Raw genomic sequence first — 19,305 nt, 5'->3', positions numbered from 1 at the left:
GGTGCTGATGGGAGCCCCCAATCAAGTTAACTTGGTAATAGCATATTCCCTGACACAACCAATATTTCAACTTTTTCACTTTCAAGAGCTGGCAGCTCTGTGAGCCCCACCCAAGCCCCACCCCCTGGCTATCAGGCTTAGGGATGCTGTTCACCAGGCAAGTATACTCATTAGTAGTTCACTTTCGGGGTTACAGCAGTAAAGTGACCCTTCATTTAACATTTTGAGAAGTACTGGATCTGTTCATTGAACCCTGGTGGGTCAAAATATTGGATCTCTTGTCCCTCCATATTTCAGAAAATTGCCAACACACCATTACAAAACACTTAGACCCAGATTAACATCCAGCAACATTCAAAGCACCCCAGATAGGGATTTTGACCCAGATTGAGCCCCTGGTGGCGCAGTGGTAAAAACTGCCGCCCTGTAACCAGAAGGTTACAAGTTCGATCCTGACCAGGGGCTCAAGGTTGACTCAGCCTTCCATCCTTCCGAGGTCGGTAAAATGAGTACCCAGAATGTTGGGGGCAATATGCTAAATCATTGTAAACCGCTTAGAGAGCTTCGGCTATAGAGCGGTATATAAATGTAAGTGCTATTGCTATTGCTATTTTCTCTCTCACATCCTCAATCTAAATCAGGGGTGGGTTTAAAATTATATATTATTATACACTCATTTCCCTGAGAATTAAGAAGTTCCACCACCTGGATTCTGGCCTTTTGGGGAGAAGAGATCTTTGGAGGCTTATGGTGTCTGGAGATCTTTGGAGGCTTATGGTATTTGAACTACTTACAAATATTCAGGTTAAGCATTACATATATGTAAGTACACAGGAACATAAGAAGCTGCTATATACTGAGTCAGACCATTGGTCTATCTAGCTCAGTATTGTCTTCACAGACGGGCAGCAGCTTCTCCAAGGTTGCAGGCAGGAATCTCTCTCATTCAGGAATCTTGGAGATTCTCAGTCAGGAATCTTGGAGATGTCAGGGAGGGAGCTTGGAACCTTCTGCTCTTCCCAGAGTGGCTTCATCCCCTGAGGGGAATATCTTACAGTGCTCACACATCAAGTCTCTCATCCATATGCAACCAGGGCAAACCCTGCTTAGCTAAGGAGACAAGTCATGCTTGCAACCACAAGACCAGATCTCCTCTCATTAGAAATAATCCCTCCTTTCCCATTAGGAACATAGGAAACTGCCATATATTGAGTCAGACCATTGGTCTATCTAACTCAGTATTGTCTTCACAGACTGGCAGTGGCTTCTCCATGGTTGCAGCAGGAATATCTCTCAGCCCTATCTTAGAGATGCCAGGGAGTAACATGTATACTCCGATGGGCTGATCCGCACAAACAGGGCCCGCCCCCAACACCTGATGAAGGGGCAGACAGATTGAGAATGCACCCATCACAATGAAGGGCATGTCAACGCATTGTCAGGACATCCTTTAATCAACAATGGGGTTGATAATCTGAATCACCGCTATACACATGCTCCAAACCCCTGTTTAAACAATATTTTGGAGCATGTGTTGAGGGGCAATTTGGATTATCACCCCTCACACACAATTAAAGGATGTTCCAAGAACATATTGGTACATCCTTTAATAACATTGGAGTGGGCATGTTCTCACAGCAACCCTGACTTGATCTGTGTTGGGGCTGCTGTTCATTTGAACTAGCCCTATAAGTCAGCAACAGTTTACATAAGTTCCCTAAAAAGCGGCCCTGCACTCAAAGGTGCTCCAGCTCTCTCCCAGCTTCTCTATTCAATCTCCATCTGCATCACACAAAAAGTTGTTCTAGCAAGAACTAATGTGCCTACTTTCCTTTCACTATCCCTACAAATGGAATACATTTGATCCAAATCAGTTAGGCAGTTCACAAGTTAGCCCACTTATACCTCAAACATTCATGCATCTGCCATCTTGAATTGAGGTGGATAACATCATCACAAACCATGCCACTGAGTGTCCCTGTGTGTCACTCACAACTGTACCAAATTTGGTTCAAATTGGTTAGCCAGTTCACAAGTTAGCCCACTAGCACTTCAAATGTTTATGCATCTGCCACCTTGAAATGGGGTGGATTACATCATCACAAACTACACCGTAGAGGTGTCCCTATGTGCCGCAACAACTGTACCCAGTTTGGTTCATATTGGTCCAGGCATTGTGAAATTGATAGGGACACACAAACACACACAGAATGCCAGGTGATCTCATAAGCCTACTGGAAAGTAGGCAAAAAACATCATGGGCCAGTTCACATGATTATTGCAATGTTTGATAATTGTTAAATCCCAGATTGCCATGTTGAAGATGGAGTTCCAGTGCATCAACCTTTTGCACCGACTATCTTAATGACCACTAGGGGCATTGGGAGTAGAGATAGTTAGTGTTAGTCTCCTTACCTGTCCCTGCTTGCCTCTACTCTATAACCCCTGCCTTGACTCCTCAAGTACTCCCTGTGGTGAGTCACAATCCTTCCTTTCCTCTCTCCCTCCCTCCATCTCTCCCCCCTCCCCTATTCATTATGTAGCTGATAGATAGGACTAGGTCTTTCCTAACTCAAATGTACTTCACCAATAAATCTCGTTAGTTTAGACTGTACAACAAACAATCTCCATGCCTGCTCTTTAAATATCTGCCACAACTAAACTCAGCACTCTACTCTGTAATTGGAGTGGGCAGCTTCCTTTTGGCACTTTACTAAATAATTACAAACCCCAACATGCCAAGCCACTCGTGTTGCTGCCAACATGGCATTTAACCAGTACGGTTGATCTGAAATTTGAACCTGGTTAAAAGCTGGCTGGCATCTGCCAACTAAAGATTGAGAGGTTTTTTGCTTCCCACACAACATGCTCTATGAGAGCACGCACAGCTCAGTGATTTGGGATTTAACACGGCAGTAATCTTGTGAACTGGCCCCATGTCTCCAGTTTCTTTTCACAGACCAAACATTTGTCCTTGGCTGTGAGGTGGGACATGGAAGATTGTGAGTTCTTCAACTTCCAGGTCAAGTTTCACATTAAGGAAAACCATTAGCTCTTTTGTCAAATTCTAAATTCTGACCAGATAGCCATAGTGAGGGGCCAGTTACAACAATCAAAATCCAAACTTGAAACAATATATTTAAATGAATTGGCATATGCAAATGAGAAATAAGCTTCCCTACCACCAGCACGACAACCCTAAACCTAGCAGATAGTACATCCAAAGGCATTTTAGGATGCAACCTTCAATGTGCTTGGCAGAGAGTAAGTGCCATTGCATTAACAGAAATCTTGGGCATGCTTACTCATACATAAGCATCACTAAGCACTGCTTATGTATGAGTAAACATGCACTAGATTGCACTGTTAATCGGGTTTATCTCTATTTGTTTATGCAAAAAAAACACATGGATTTTGGAAAGACTAAATATTGCAGTATTTGTAATCTAAAATCACACATTTAGAATTCCAAATTAAACTGCAAAAGATGTAGTTTAAGAGGAATGTTCTCTTACCTCCAACCCATTCACCAGTTTACTGCTACGAATATAATATGTCATTTTATTTTTACATGATAAAAACAGTGAGGAAGGAAGAGCCCATTCTCTTCCTTTTTAAGAATCTCAAAGCAAGTTAGAAACAAGAAAGCTTTTGAGGCCCAGAGAACACAGGAAAGAACTTTTCTCTGGGCTTTCCTGTCATGCACACACCTAATGTGATTACCAACCTACAGTCCAAAAGAATCTAAGTGTGTAGAAGATTATGAGCAGGGGTGGGGGTAGTTTTGAAAACGACTACATTAAAGGCATAATACTACTATAAACCCTTTTCCTCCTTTTTTGCTATAAATAATCAGATCAGTTGGATCTGTGACATTGCTTTTCCTGTCATAAAAGCCACAGGAGCTGCCTATTTTTCGAACCTGGGAGCTATGGAGATTTTTGTAAGTGCAATGAACCTAGACTGGCCCAAAAGAAGACAACAAAGCACTAATACCTTGTTATGCAGGGATGCGAAAGGCTACACCTTCTGCAATTTCCTCCTCTACACAAAGATTAAAGTTCTTGTCTTCCTCTGCATGTGATTACTGTACGTATTAACCCTACCCTATAATCTACGCAGCCCAAACAACCTAGTGAACTCCGTGCAAATGCGACGGAAACCGTTGCTCAAAGCAGCAACACCACCAAACACTACCTTTCCTAAACGCTAGCAGCTCTGGGTAACATCTTGGGATCCCCGCTCTCCTTTCAAAAGTTATTGAGAAGTCCTTCTAGTGTTCCTGATTTGTCTAGTCTAGATACCCACAAACAATCTGCCCTTTCTCCCATCCGGGAGAAACGCTAGTATTCTTTCTTATCAGCATATACCGGGCCTTGTGTTGCACGTGCACTCTGGGCTGGTAGCAAGGAGTCTCCCATTTAAAAACGCACTGAGATTCAGCAAACCAATCAATGCAGAGATTCGAGAAGCGGGTAGGCTCCAATTGGATCTATTAGCACGACAAGCACAATTCTGATCAAATCAGAAGCAGCTTGTAGAAACAGCCCGAGAAGAAGGGGGAACTAGCACAATCTATAGAAGTATAAAAAAGCTAGAATAGCACTCAGGCTGTACCTCTAGCAGCATGGAAAAGACTCACTGGTGACCATTCTCAGTGAGTGCCAAAGACTTATTTAAAATCAACATGTTTGGACGTAATAAGACTTGCGTTAGAAAGAGAAGGAACTAGTTTCTTTGCTTCTGCTTTTTGTTTGGGAGTGAAGTGAACACTTAGTAGTGCTCAATCACATGCAGCTACGGCAAAACCGAAGACTTCTTCATTGGTTTCCGACCCGTGAAGCTTTTAAAACCGTATAATTCTGAACAAACAATTATCCTGATTACGCTAGTATTTTTACATATCTCTGAGACTATCGCTAGCTATTAGCCTGGGAATGGGAGAGGAGGGACAGTCGCGCCCTAAAACTTCTGTCTGCCACAGAGAAGCACCAATAAAGATCGTAGTTAGAAGCCGCCCATACGAAGCAAATGGGGAAGGCTAAAAGCTTGGAGGCGGTACTTTAAGATGATTGAGCAGTCGTGTAACGTTAAGGTTGAAGAATTTCGGAAAGCGCGATTCGTCATCAACATTGGGGAGGGAAGCGAAGCGCTGATTGGTCCTCTCTCCCCCCCTTCTCCCTGGGATCAGGTGATGACCTCTAGGACACTTTTGCGCCTGCGCAGACGTACGGATGATGGCTGAGGTGTGGTTGGTGCTGGCTGCCAGTTTCCTCGCCGCGTTAATAGCTTTGCAGGTACCGCAGCTGCAACCTACTTCTGGGTCTTCCTCGCTCAGCCTTGCGGGGCTCTTCCAGGATCTGGTCCGCTACGGGAAGACTAAAAGCGGCTGTGGGCAGCGCCCTGCCTGGCTGCAGATCTTCGATGTGCCCAAGAGGTGAATGACGACGCGCCTCCGACATCCGCCTCCCTGGCTGAGCTGCTGCCTCTCCAGCCGGTCATCTGACCTGGCGTTCCGCTGCAGAAGTCCCCCCCCCGCCCTCCAATAGCTTTGAATCAATTATTTGAGTGTTTGGGGGTATGTGCAGAGTGCATATTGTTGGATGACCTTCTATCCAGCACTCGAACACTCGTTTGTCACGCATCCGTGCTCTATCTGTGGTTACAGCTCTCCTTATCATTTAAAATTAAGTTCCTCCTGCTTGTTATTTGGACCTCATTGGCCGAAATTCAAGAAGGCAGGAGCAGGTCTGCTTCTTAACAGCCAGGCAAGGAGGAGAAATCGTGGACTGTTGCTTCCCTGCTTTTTCAACTGAGGATTACACACAATGACTGTGTTAATCTTTTAAGGTTCCACAAGAAGCTTTGTTGTTTTTGCTGCTGTAGATTTATATGGCTGTTTCTCTGGAAATACTTTTCCTTCTACCACCCAAAGACAAAGGGCTAGAGCAGTGATCTTCACTATTTTTCAAGCAGTGGCCACTTGGGCAAAAAACCAACAACGACGAACGTTTGTTTTGGGCAGCATGGGAGCCATTTCCCACTGTGCTGATTTCTGTGCACTGTACTGTGCTTTTTCTCTTAAGGGCCCTGTGGGGAAAGGACTAGGAAGAGCTACACTTCCCAACACTCAGTGAGTGCTTTTGGAGATGGTGCAGGAGCTCAAGAGGGCCTTGTCTCCCTTAAAGGAGCCCCCAATAAACAATAAGTCAAGGAACCACACTTATGCCAAATTCAGACATAACAGGAAACCAGAGGTCCCTTCACCTCCGATTTCCGTAGGTGTCTAAGGAATTGTCTGAATTCGGGAAATGGATTGACGGCAAGAAGGGATCAGTGGTTTCCCTCTATGAACTCCACACTGAACGTTTGGCTCAGAGTGGGCACTTCCAACGGGAAGTTGTGTGCCCTCATCCCCTCCCACTTTTGGACGTGCAGGAGAGGTGCCTCTGCAGCCTGCGAGACTGTAGAGAGGCAGGGGAGCTGGCTGTGCAGGCTTCCCTCTTGACTGAAGGACAGCACGCACAGTCAATCAGGCCGGAGGAGCGTCCTCTCTCAACTCTGGCCGAAACTGCGGTACCAGCGTTTGGATGTAATGCTGGTGCCGCAAAACTGGAGTTTGAAATGTTCAAACTCCACTCTGAGCTGAAGGTTACACTCCATTCTGTTCTGCATTACGTCTGAAAGTGGGCTTAAGAGTTGATGAAAGCTGACACTCCCAGCCTTAGGATGAAGAACACTGTGCTGACTACTTTAATAATAATTTTTTAAAGCATTGAGAAAGGCCTGGAACATCTCAGGAGCACCTCCTGTAGTTATAGCCACGACCAGGGAGCAAATCTGTTATCCTCTAGTCCTATATCCCGCACATTATTTATTTATTACATTTATATCCCGCTCTTCCTCCAAGGAGCCCAGAGCAGTGTACTACATACTTGAGTTTCTCCTCACAACAACCCTGTGAAGTAGGTTAGGCTGAGAGAGAAGTAACTGGCCCAGAGTCACCCAGCTAGTATCATGGTTGAATGGAGATTTGAACTCGGGTCTCCCCGATCCTAGTCTAGCACTCTTAACCATTACACCACGCTGGCTCTCACTCTGGCATTAGACTGTACTAAAAGAGAATACTGGATCTGTGATCATCCCCTTCAAAGACATGTTAGTATTTGGGGGAGGGGAGCATGTCTGATCTTAATTCCACCGTCATATGCAGTAGTCATGCTACGTTTGCCCCTAGTTTGGTTTTCCTTTTGAAGCCTTGGCATGGGATTTTGTGTTTAAGCTGTAAGAACTAGACTTGGAATGGTAGTTCATAATATATAAATTTTAAAAATGTGATCCTTCACTCTGCTAAGTGTTTAATTTCATTAAATTTACCTTAATTTGTATATCCATTTGCCTAAGGAACCATAATGTTCCAAGTTTTGCCTCTCATATTAGTATGGCTTTCATAAAATGTACACTGGTCAGAATCCAGAGCAACACTAACATCCTTATGGCTATAGAAACCAGTGGGTTTGTGTGCATCTTTTCAGTTATGGTGTCCTCTAGATTTGAATAAAGAAGCTCATTAATGCAATGGCCTTGTGCTCATGGCTTCAGAGTAATTGAAATCAGTAAGACTTCAATTCACAGCCAGCTGTTCTATCTATTCCATGAAAATAGCCTGACCTTAGGCATGTTTTATTGGAAGCAGGTTCCTCTTGGGACTTACTCCTGAGTCACTGGAATAGGATTACAGTTTAAGTAATATGTTTATGAGAAAATGAACAAAGTGGAAGGTCATTTAATGTCTAGATAGCAATAAATGGATGAACATCTAATTATGTTCAAATTGACCACATGGCTATTCGTTTTGCAATTTACTGAAATAATCCCATTCTCTTTAAAATTAAGATATGATTTCTGGGGGCAGTATATCTTGTAGACTTCCATGTTGCATTGTCAAGAGCACTAAAACCAGCAAAGGAACACTGTGATTTGGCATGTTAAGTAGTGACTGTTAATCAACAGACAACTCATTAAACTTTCAATGCCATTGACCAGTGCTTAAGAAAATTGTAAATTGTAAGGAAGGCATGCCAAATAAAGGAAAGCCAATCGATATTTAGAAGATGGGGAATGTGGGACTTATTTAGAATGGAAAACCCATAAGTTAACTATGCTTCCATCTGCAGGTGGTTCTATCACTTCTATGTTGTGTCTGTGTTCTGGAATGGCTTCCTGCTACTGTTGGTTATCCAAAGTCTGCTTGGATCATGGCCCTTCCCCATTTGGCTTCAGGATTTGCTCAGAATTCTTGACAGAGCATCACAAGACAGGAATGAAGGTATGTATGGTTTTGTGAATGAAATGTATATGCACATCATATCGCAGGAAGGTTCAACTTCTGTATTATGATGATGATGATGATGATGATGATTATTATTATTTCGATTACTATACCGTCCTTCCAAAAATGGCTCAGGGCGGTTTACAAAGAGAAATAAAACAAATAAGATGGCTCCCTGTCCCCAAAGGGCTCACATTCTAAAAAGAAACATAAGACACACACCAGCAGCAGTCACTGGAAGTACTGTGCTGGGGGTGGGTAGGGCCAGTTACTCTCCCCCTGCTAAATAAAGAGAATAACCATGGTAAAAGGTGCCTCTCTGCCCAGTTAGCAGGGGTTATTCTCTCGTGAAATATATCTGTTGAGATTCTCTCTATTCCATGAAAATAGTGTTTTTCCATTAATAAACCAAGCTGAAATTATTTATCCTGAATATGAAAGCGGCACACAAGCAAGCTATCAGTTTTCAGCAAAAAAATCACACTTGCACAATTAGCAGAATAGAGCTGATATGTACCTTCAGAACGGAAAAAAAAATGTGTGCTGTATTACTCCTGGGACTGTCTGTGCTACTCAAGAATGCAAGTAGGGATTTTACATGAGAATGCTTTGTCAAAACTCCTTGCCTAAATCATACTTGGCATGTAGGGAAGACGGCTAAAATAGAACCCTCTTCCCAGACATGCTAGCTTTCTATGAGCAGAGAGGTTTATTTATTTCAGAGGCACACACTAAATTTGCATTCACAAGTGATATAGAACCAAGAGGGCTATAACACATACATTTTTCAGAATGTGTGTATCAGCCCTAGAATAATCTCATAGCAGGTTTGTACCTTGCCACTGGAAGGCGGGGGGCGGGTGGAATCATGCAGATTCTGCATATGCCCTAACTAAATAACCTAGATCTTTTCATAAGAAATGTGCAGCTCCAAAAATCCTAATAGCAGAATCCAATAATTATTGTTCCAAAAATTTCAAAGTACTTTGGATTCTGCATGCTAATTAGTAGTACACGGCAATGTTGCCAAGTAGTTCATGCAAGCCCTTTCATGAACCTTTTCCTTTTATCTTGTTTTTCTGATGTTTGTCTATCTTCTTCCCATGAGAATTTTTCTATGAATGAATGCAGCATCTCATAAAGAGAGCAATTGTTTTAAACAACATCCTATGTGTTGGATTCTAGGTGGTGAGTTCCTGTCTGCTTTCCTAGTTTGCCTTTTTGTCTGGCTAAACAGCTGCAGACGGTTGAGGGAGTGTCTTCACATCAGTGTGTTCTCAGCAGGTGTCATTCATATTGTACAGTACTTGTTTGGACTCTGTTACTATGTCCTGGTGGGCTTAACGGTGTTATGTCAAATGCCAGCCAGTGTCAGGGAAGGTAAGCATCTTCTTTAGTATACTTTTCATAAACATTGTTCCTTCTTTCCACTGGAGTAAAATAGTCTACACTGCCTGGTCTACACATACAGTAAAATGATGTGGGAGAGTCTTGAAGCGGTAGAGTGAACTCTGTCATTCAGGCAGAGAATACTGTTTCTGAATCCCCAAGTGATTTACTTGCCTGCAAGTAGGAGACTAGCATACCAGGGAGAGAGGTTCTAGTGGAGTTCTTTGTCTGGTGTGCTAGGCTTTTTAGTTTCAGGAAGTGTCTTATGTAGGTGAGCATTCAAAAATACTTTCTCCCATTTGAAGTACCATTCTGTGACCTCCTCAGAGCTTGCACACCTCATCCTATGGCATATGTGGATGCACCATTTCTGAGGAGATGGCCTAGTTCTCACTGAGGTGGCTAGCCTGTATCAGGGGGGCTACAGCACTTAAACCTTCAGATGCAGGCTCACCTCATGAAATATTGCTTTGTATAAAACATTCCCTTCACATAAAAAACTAGCATGACAAGAAGGCGGCTTAGATCTAGGTTAGGTTTTGTGTGCACACTCTTTTTAATGACCATTCAAATATGTGAGCCCTCACCTGCAACAGTACAGCCCAAACACAGATTTGCTGCTTCAGTGAGAATTAGGCTTGGGGACATGTCTGAACTTGCTTTTCCTTTAATGAAAATTGAGAGAATTTGAGTGGGGAAAGAAAGCATTTGATAAGACTGACAAAATCTTACACAAAAGTTGTCCAACAATCCTTCTTGTGAGATCAGATTGGATCAGTTTCAGTTTGTGACTCCTGAGGATGTGGACAAGCTGTGTGGAGTGGTCCAGCCTACCACCTATTCATTGGATCCTTGCCCAATGTGGTTGATTTTATCTTGCGGGCGGTTGCTGGAGTTGGCCTACTTGATATCATTAATACTTCACTGAGGGAGGGCAGGATGCCACCTTGTTTGAAGGAGGCAGTGGTTAGACCTTTTCTTAAGAAGCCCACTCTGAATCCCCTGGCAATAATTATAGGCCAGTGTCCAACCTCCTATGGTTGGGTAAGATGATTGAGAGGGTGGTGGCTGACCAGCTCCAAGCAATCTTGGAGGAAATTGATTATAATATAAATGTAGAAATAAATTATCTAGATCCATTTGAAACTGGCTTTAGGGCAGGCTATGGGGTTGAGACAGTCTTGGTCGACCTGATAGATGACCTTCACCAGGAAATTGACAGAAGGAATGCGACTCTGCTCATTCTTTTGGATCTCTCAGCAGCTTTCAGTACCATCAACCATGGTATCCTTCTGAATCACCTGAGGGTTTGGGAGATAGGAGGCACTGTTCTACAGTGGTTCCATTCCTATGTCTTGGGTAGATTTCAGATGGTGGCAGTTGCTATTCTAAACACAAGCTACTATATGGAGTCCCTCAGGGCTCCATTCTGTCACCAATGTTCTTTAACATCTACATGAAACCTCGGGGATAGGCCATCAGGGGATTTGGTGCTATCAATATGCTGATGACACCCAATCTATTTCTCCTTGTCATCAATATTAGGAAAGGGTGTTAGCCCCTTAAATGCCTGCCTACAGGCATTAATAGGCTGGATGAGGGATAATGAACTGAAGCTGAATCCAAGCAAGATGGAGGTGCTCATTGTTGGGGGGTTGTAATCTACAAGACAGGATAGAAATACCTGTTCTGGACAAGGTTACACTCCCCAAGGAAGAACATCAGTTTAATTTTTTTTGTTACATTTAAAAACAAACAAACACCACTCTGAGCCACTTTAGGAAGGGTGGTATATAAATCAAATAAACATTTCTTGCTATTAAAATTGGTATTGTCATAGATGAGTTGACTAAACATAATTTCTCTAGATACTAATCAAAATACACAAATCTTGGGGTTCTCCAACGTTCATGAGTATTAGCATTAACAGATTTTTTTAAAAAAATACTCAGACCAATGCAAAGTAGATCTTTTATTGTTTCATGTGTGTGGCCCTGCTGATTTCATAGCAGCTGCATGAGATTTTGAAGTCTGAGGCTTGGGTGTAATTCAAAAAGGCCCTACTGGCTGTCTGCATTCAGATACTCTCTGCATCTCCCATGTATATCTTGCAGAAGTACTGTGTCCATGAAGGATCTGTTTCTGCTCTTGGGACAGGCTCTTCAGTCTGTGGCCCATTTATTTCTCAAAGTTGGGAGCCCATTTCTACACACAACTTATTTATTTTTATTGTTAAATTTATATACCACCTTTCATTAAACAACCCCAAGGCTGTTTTTTGTAGATATTGTTATCTACACATGAGATCATGGTTCTTATGTACCAACGATGGGAAGACTTACTCAGCATAGGGAGCCACAAGAGAAACAGTCACAGCAATAGTAAATAATACTTTTAATTAGGAAGAATCAGTGTTCAAAATTTAACATGTGAGCTTTCAATTCTCCTTGAGCTGGTTTGAAACTATTAACTAACTGTAATTTCCAGTGCAATCCTATGCATGCTTCAAACCAACTCAAGGAAAGGTTCTGTGAGATTCATTGGTTCTTCCTAATTAAAAATATTATTTACTATTCCTGTGACTGTTTCACAGTTATCATTAAACTGTGATTAATAAGAATATCATCAAAGTTATATAGGTGTGACTGCACACCAAATCTACAGCATAAAGGCAGAATCTGTGCCTTGAACTTGGTGTAGGAGCATCTTCAATTATGAGATGTGTAGTAGGGAGGAATGCTTGATAGTAAAAGAAATACAAATTCTGATCCTTTTAACATGAATGTATCTTAATTTTGCCTAATTCAGGGAAAGATCAGCCAATGATAGTCCACTGGTACCATGCCCTTGGACTCCTGATGTTCGTGTGGGCTTCTATTCATCAACACAAGTGTCATGTAATTCTTGCTAATCTTAGAAAAAATAAATCAGGTAAGATTTTGCTGCTTTCCGCATCTCCTGAGTTAGTGTAACTACAGCACTTGCCACATCCAGCTTTGTCTCCCAATGTCATTTAACAACTTCATGAAACTGTTTCATAGTCTTGGGCAGAATAAAAATTTACAGATAAATTAACCCACATGTTGCCCTTCACAGAACACTGGCGACATTGCGAGGTCTAAACTATACATAATAGCAGCAAAAGTGTGCCTTTTAAAATGCAGATGTTCCCCATCACACACAAAGTAGGGGTCCATTTTAAAGAGCAAAGGGGATATGGAGGAGGTCCCTCACCTTCTCCCCCACCATCCCTCTTATCTCTGCAGCCTCCTCCTGAAATGGACTTTTTTGCCATAACAGATTGGCTGAGAGAAAAGTCATGTTGGCAGACAGACTAGGGAAATAAGCCACAGGTGGTGGGAATATTCAACACCTTTTTCTTAAGCCAGACCCTGCTTTAGACATGATTGAGACAGCCCCTCATTTATGACACGTCTGCTTCCTTCATGTGTAGAAGAGGGGTAAGAGTTAAAGAGACTCTAAAGCTGAATTGTGAATTCATAGTCTGCAACAGGACGTCCCAGGCAAGCGCTCTGTTTAAGAGTTCAGGGACACTGTCTTTATTTTTACTCCTTACAATCCAGGACTAGAGCCCTGGCTTCACAAATACATTTGATGACAGATTTGGTGCTCTGTCAGTCTCATTAAGCTCTGTGTGGGACTGGTTTGCTGCTGCTGGAGAAAGCAAGGAACAGACCTGGTCACATTGAAGCAAGAGGTGTGCCCGAAGCCTGTTGAGAACTGCTAGGCTAGCAGAAAGTAGCCTGGAGGTCATCTCTTGGGGAAACAGTTGAAAACAACTGAGTTAGGACAACTGGTGAACTTCTGCCCCATCTTTCGGCCACAAGGCTCTTGAGGTAGGTACAGTGGGAAGAGAACCAACTCCTAAAAACGGTGAGTCCTAAAGTTAATGAGGAGGAAATGGTCTAATCTGTGCAAGTCTTAGTATGCCCAAAACATATTGGTACTGGTGAACACTAAAGGAATTTCAGCCTTACCACTCAGCTGGACAAAGCTAATTACTGTGTTTCCTTGTTTGCAGGAAAAGTAGTACATTTGGATCACAGCATTCCTTTTGGCGATTGGTTTGAAATGGTGTCCTGCCCTCACTACTTTGCCGAACTCCTAATATATGTTTCAATGGCTGTCACATTTGGATTCAACAATTTAACATGGTGGTTGGTTGTGATGTATGTGTTCTTTAACCAGGCCGTGAGTGCTGTTTTATGCCACAAATTCTACCTGAGTAACTTTAAGCACTACCCAAAATGTCGGAAAGCATACATACCTTATCTCCTTTAGGTTTTAATGTTAAATATCTTAATAGAAATGTAAAGTGTTCAGGTGTCGGGCAATCATGAACAGAGGATTTGACTGAGATTGAATTGGTGCAAGTCATGTTTAAATTCCCAGGTGATTCTGCAATTCCTAGGTAAATCAATTTTAATAGGCACCAACAGCAAATATTCATGACATTAAGGAGATTGAATAGCCCCCATGAATAGCCTATTTGGAGGGTATTTGCATAACAGTGACAGAGGAAACATAATATACAAATGGAAAGTATTGCTATGACTATTTAAACTGTGTGCAACAATTCTGTACAGAATAAGGAACTGTATTTACAGTCTGATTCACATGTGCCCTGTGCATCACTTGAATAATGATATGAGGAGAAACTTGACTGACGGCTGCATGTGTGATATTCTCTTTTACTTTAAGGCTCCTTTACTACAGCTTCTTTTTCTGGTTTAAGAGCAATTTATTTTTAGACTGTGGAATTTAAATTCTGTGAAGCACCAAGTTGGGAAGAGCAACCTTGCATTATCCCTTTTAGTAAGAAAGTTGTATGCAGTAGCTGCTTCCTGTGATGCAGAGAATAAGGTTATAATTTGATCTAATTATGACCCAGTTAAAATATCTTCCTTGGAATGGCCTTACAAAAGAGCACCAGTGCAACTTTATAACTCTGTGATATGTGCAGGGATATTACTCTTGTGCTGCAGGCAAATGCCTGTGCAAGTTTACACCTGAAGAATAAGAGGATTAGGAACTGAGGGTTCATCAAAAGAAGCTATGAGGGAAGAAAACCCCCTGCTTGCTGCAACCTGCTAGTATAGTTCTTCACATGAGTCTGCCCACCAACAATAATCTTATGATGAACAAGAGCTGACACTTTCCAAAACCCAGACCTTGAATAGGGGTCTACCACTAGTATCTTCAGTTAGACTGGAGACAGTGGCTGACATACAGATCAAAGATGTACCGGTGCAGTGAGAGAACAGCCTAATAGAACTTCTCAACTGACTGCACCAGAACAGCAGGGAAATAAGTTGAAGCACTGAAATATGTCCCTGAGAATTACACAGCCCTCAGGGATGTGTTTTTGGGTGGTAGAGAGAGCTTCCTGTGGAAGAGGAGACTGCCAATAATTGCTCTTTCCCCAATGCACTAGTGCAGTTATTTGGAAAGTTCTGTTAGGCTGCTTTCTCACTACACTGATGTAGCCTTGCCAGGACCCTGTTAAGGATGTGACTTGTCAAGTGCTGGGTGCTTCCTCTGTTCTAGTAAGCTCTGCACAAAGTGAGAGCAGGTTCTGTGTGCTATTGCAAGGGTCTAGGCTGCCTGGCAAGGGGGCTCTCAGTTCCTGTGTGCTGCTTCTAACCAAAATAGTGGTTATGTGGCACTCTATTCATATACTCTATGCCACCTCTCACTCACACACCCCTACCTTGGGGGAGCAAGCAGGGCCTCTATCTGAAAGCCCCAAAACATCAGAAGCCAGCCTTCTTCCTTGTAGTTGATAGCAGTAGCTGTGGGAGTTTTATTAATGTGTGATCCTTATTTGCATGGTGTCCCTCCAGTGGGAGGGTGCCTGTTCAATCTTAACATGATTTGAATGTTAGAAACTGTGGTATTGAGTACATAGTTTTGCCAGCATGTCTTACCTCATGGTACTTAAATTATCCATCTCATATATAGAGATATCAAGGATTAGCATACTTTACTTACACTTCATGGAAACAGTCATGACTAGGAAGACAGGAACAGAACCTCATGAAGATAAGTGAGCAAGAGCCTAAAGATCTCCTGTATGATGCAGCAGGATGAAGACGACCAGCCAGGATGTGGAACAGATCACTTTCTTTCTTCTCCGGTGAATGTTTAACTTTTACTTAGTACAAGAGTTACAATGTTTTTATAAAACTACTTTAAATGTATACCATGTATATTTTTATCTGTGTTGCATATGTAGGATAGGCATTGTATTATTTCCATTTTGAGTAAAAGCTTGACCCATCAATCCCTTCTGAATGAAACAAATGTACAGCAAGAGTGTCTGCTTATTTTGTACAGTAGATAGGACAAAGTGCTCAGGAAGCATTATTTCTACATGTGCATGTGAAACAAGAGGTTGTTCAGCCAAATTTTGCCTGCTGCAGAAAACACAGTTTAGTACTATGTCAAGAAAAGTGGGAGGGTATCACATAGTGGTCCTCACTTTGTTTTGTTTTTTAGAAACAGGGGGCCACTCTGGCAGACAAGGGTATCACATAGTGGTCCTCACTTTGTTTTGTTTTTTAGAAACAGGGGGCCACTCTGGCAGACAAGCCAACCTTCCCTTTAATCTGAGAGCCATTTCTGACTATGCTGACCTTTGCACAGTATTGGGCTTTTCTCAGTGCTGGGAGGGTCATTAAGAGATATTTTGGCCCTATTCACCCCCAGCACAGTACTTCCAGTGACTGTTGCTGGTGTGTGTCTTATGTTTCTTTTTAGAATGTGAGCCCTTTGGGGACAGGGAGCCATCTTATTTGTTATTTCTCTTTGTAAACCGCCCTGAGCCATTTTTGGAAGGGCGGTATAGAAATCTAATAATTATTATTTATTATTATTATATGGAACCCTCTTAAGAGCTCTGTGGCAGCTGGTGGGCCACTGTGTGAAACAGGATGCTGGACTAGATGGGCCTTGGGCCTGATCCAGCTGGGCTGTTCTTATGTTATGGCTCCGTTTCCCCTAAATAACTCCCTGCCCCAGCACTGGCCAAAACATAGCACTGCATGGTGAGAATGGTCATCTCTGCATGGTGCCAGGGGACTGGGCAGAGTATTCAGCTTTAGCTGGAGCTTCACACAAGCCCAACATACAATGTGTCAGAGAGCCACACTTGGGCTCTCTGGTGTGGGCTGCCATTGGTCCCAGGGCCTTACAGTGAAGAACACTGCGGTGAGATGTAACTGCCTCACTTATACATACATTTATGTATATTTGCACGCTTGGCATAATTCAGATTTAACTACCAGTAGTCATAGGTGGGACTTAAGATCTCACCTGTAGAATTCTATGGCCAATAGCAGAGTCTGGCTTTGCATTTGAGGGGAGGTGGGTGGGGGGAACCACAATTAAAGGGCAAACACCTGGCGGAAAAGAAATTTCTTCAAAGATTTAAAGACTGAAAGGGAGGAGGCAGACCGAATTGGGGGGGGGGAGAGAAGAGAGTTGTTCATCTATGGCTCCCATTTAATAAAAAGTTAATCACAACAACTCTTAATGACATTTTCATTAATTTGGCCTAAGGGGACTACAGAGTATGATTCATGCAAAGCCAGAATCTGCTGTTGGCCATAGAATTCTACAGGTGAGATCTTAAGTGCTTGCTCTCTTTTAAAAACGTTATTAAATCATCAAGATTCAAGGGCAGTTTTGAAAATCTGCATACCTGGTAGAGTCTCTAAAGATAGGTGGAGGAGGAAATACATATGAGGCAGGATTACCACCAGTTGTCAGATGGCAGGGATTCAGTGCCAAGCCTATCTCTTTGCTCCCACCTATGACTAGTTAAATGTGAATTATGTCACTGTTGGGGGAGAGGTTTTCACCTTTTATCCTGCCACAGTCCTGATCTGGATCAGCCCACCCCCTGCTTCTATTTGTCCTGGGAGAAAAGCTTTCATTAGCAGAATTTATGGGTATAACTCTAGTAGATTACATGATCCAGCTGGATTTAAAGAGATCTATTTCAGTTTCACCTATAGCAGTACTTGGAGTTTGAGCTTTTCAAATCCTGGGCTCCATGTTCACCATACCATGCAGCATCAAAGCCACTCTTTTAAAAAACCACATTTGCTTTTCTCCTAGGGATGGTGGGACCCCAAGTCTGATTGATATACAATGTTGCTAAGGAAGATTAATTACCTGTATGACTGACAGATTTATCAAACTCTTCCAGAATAAGTTATGGATTGGACTATGGGATATAAATAAAAATAATTGCAGGGAGGATTTGGTGTGGAGCACAAAGAACTAAGTAGTCTTACAACATAGCCCTATGCATGCACACTGTGAAAATCCTGCTGAGCTCAATGCTACTTACTCCCAGGAAAGTGCTTATAAGTTTTCAGTGTTAAAGACCTTGATGGTGTCATGAGTTACAATATTGCTTAGTGGCCTCTGAAAAGGTCCTAGACTTTTTTGCCTTTGTCAGAACTATTTCAGACATCCAGAGATTTAGCTGGATACATGAAATGGGTCTTCTGAAATCCAGTCAAAATATCTGGTTATACTGGAGGTGATTAGCAACTTCCGTTTCTTCCAAAATGGTGTTGGTAATCACTAGCTGAAGTCCAGCATTCCAGGCCATATGTGAGATAGTTTACCTGATGCATGGTGTTTGAACCATTTACATTGCTTTTACAGAGTATTTTTTGTGATTGTTGTATCAGTATTTTATATCAGAGGACAAATCACTATTTAATTACACTTGCTCTGAATTTGTGGTGTCTATAAACTAGTCAAAGCAAGAGAGGAGGGGAGAGAGAGAAAAATGACAGCACCAACAAATTGGAAGGTAAAAAAAGAGAGGCGGGGAAGAACGCCCAAGGTACTGCTGAAATATCTAAGAGTATTTTTATTGGTACACTTTTGTAAGATTGGTTCCATGTTGCATTACACGGTTCAAGGCAAGTCTACAAAACAATATGCAAATTTCTACAAATATATATTTATAGTATAATATAAAAGGTATAAATATTAAAACTATTGAAATATAAGCTGTTATATGAATAAAGCTAAACAATATATTGTAAAAGATATCTCAAGAACTATATAAAGTGTCAGTGAAAACAGCCATCTGATATGAATCACTGAACTAGGTATTTTGTTGTTAGTAAAAGTAAATTAACAAGCACAGAAAACTTCTTATTAAGAGATCTCTTGCTAAAAACATATTTCTGAAAAACAAGAAAAGGAAAAATGAAAAGATATAGAGCATACCTTAGGTAGATAAAAATTATTCACAATGTTTGTTTTTTCCTGGAATTATCACCCTGCACCACAAAGGGTATTTATGTCTTTCTTTCAAAAGCGACTCTCTAAGACCTGCTTTAAAGCAGACACCTGTTGTTAGTGTTCTGGAGTGCTCTGATTGAATAAGTGACTAATCGGAGGGAGTATCAGGAGTGTCTTGTTATCTTGATTGTTTTAAAAGGGAGATATAGTCTAAACCTTCATTTAACTCCTTGGGTGCAACTTCTGGGGTCAATCATAGGAGTGCTGCTTTATCAACCATAGCAAAGATGCTT

At 42.0% G+C, this 19,305-nt stretch overlaps 1 protein-coding gene across 2 annotated transcripts; it reads left to right on the top strand.

Annotated features, from left to right (window-relative positions):
- The first annotated feature begins 5,090 nt into the window (after positions 1-5,090).
- Positions 5,091-16,055, top strand: SRD5A3 (steroid 5 alpha-reductase 3). 2 transcript variants are annotated; one of them, XM_053256969.1, is made up of 5 exons: positions 5,091-5,437; positions 8,178-8,329; positions 9,518-9,712; positions 12,530-12,652; positions 13,764-16,055. In XM_053256969.1, the coding sequence occupies exons 1-5, from the start codon at positions 5,235-5,237 to the stop codon at positions 14,021-14,023; spliced, it is 933 nt and encodes a 310-aa protein (XP_053112944.1). In that variant the 5' UTR covers positions 5,091-5,234; the 3' UTR covers positions 14,024-16,055. The 2 variants fall into 2 exon arrangements, with proteins under 2 accessions (XP_053112944.1, XP_053112945.1); XM_053256970.1 differs by lacking the exon at positions 5,091-5,437 and adding an exon at positions 5,744-6,133.
- The last annotated feature ends 3,250 nt before the right edge of the window (positions 16,056-19,305 follow it).

This window comes from Hemicordylus capensis, chromosome 5 (genome assembly GCF_027244095.1).
Source record: "Hemicordylus capensis ecotype Gifberg chromosome 5, rHemCap1.1.pri, whole genome shotgun sequence".
NCBI lineage: Eukaryota > Metazoa > Chordata > Lepidosauria > Squamata > Cordylidae > Hemicordylus > Hemicordylus capensis.
This window is presented reverse-complemented; position numbering and strand designations above follow the sequence as displayed.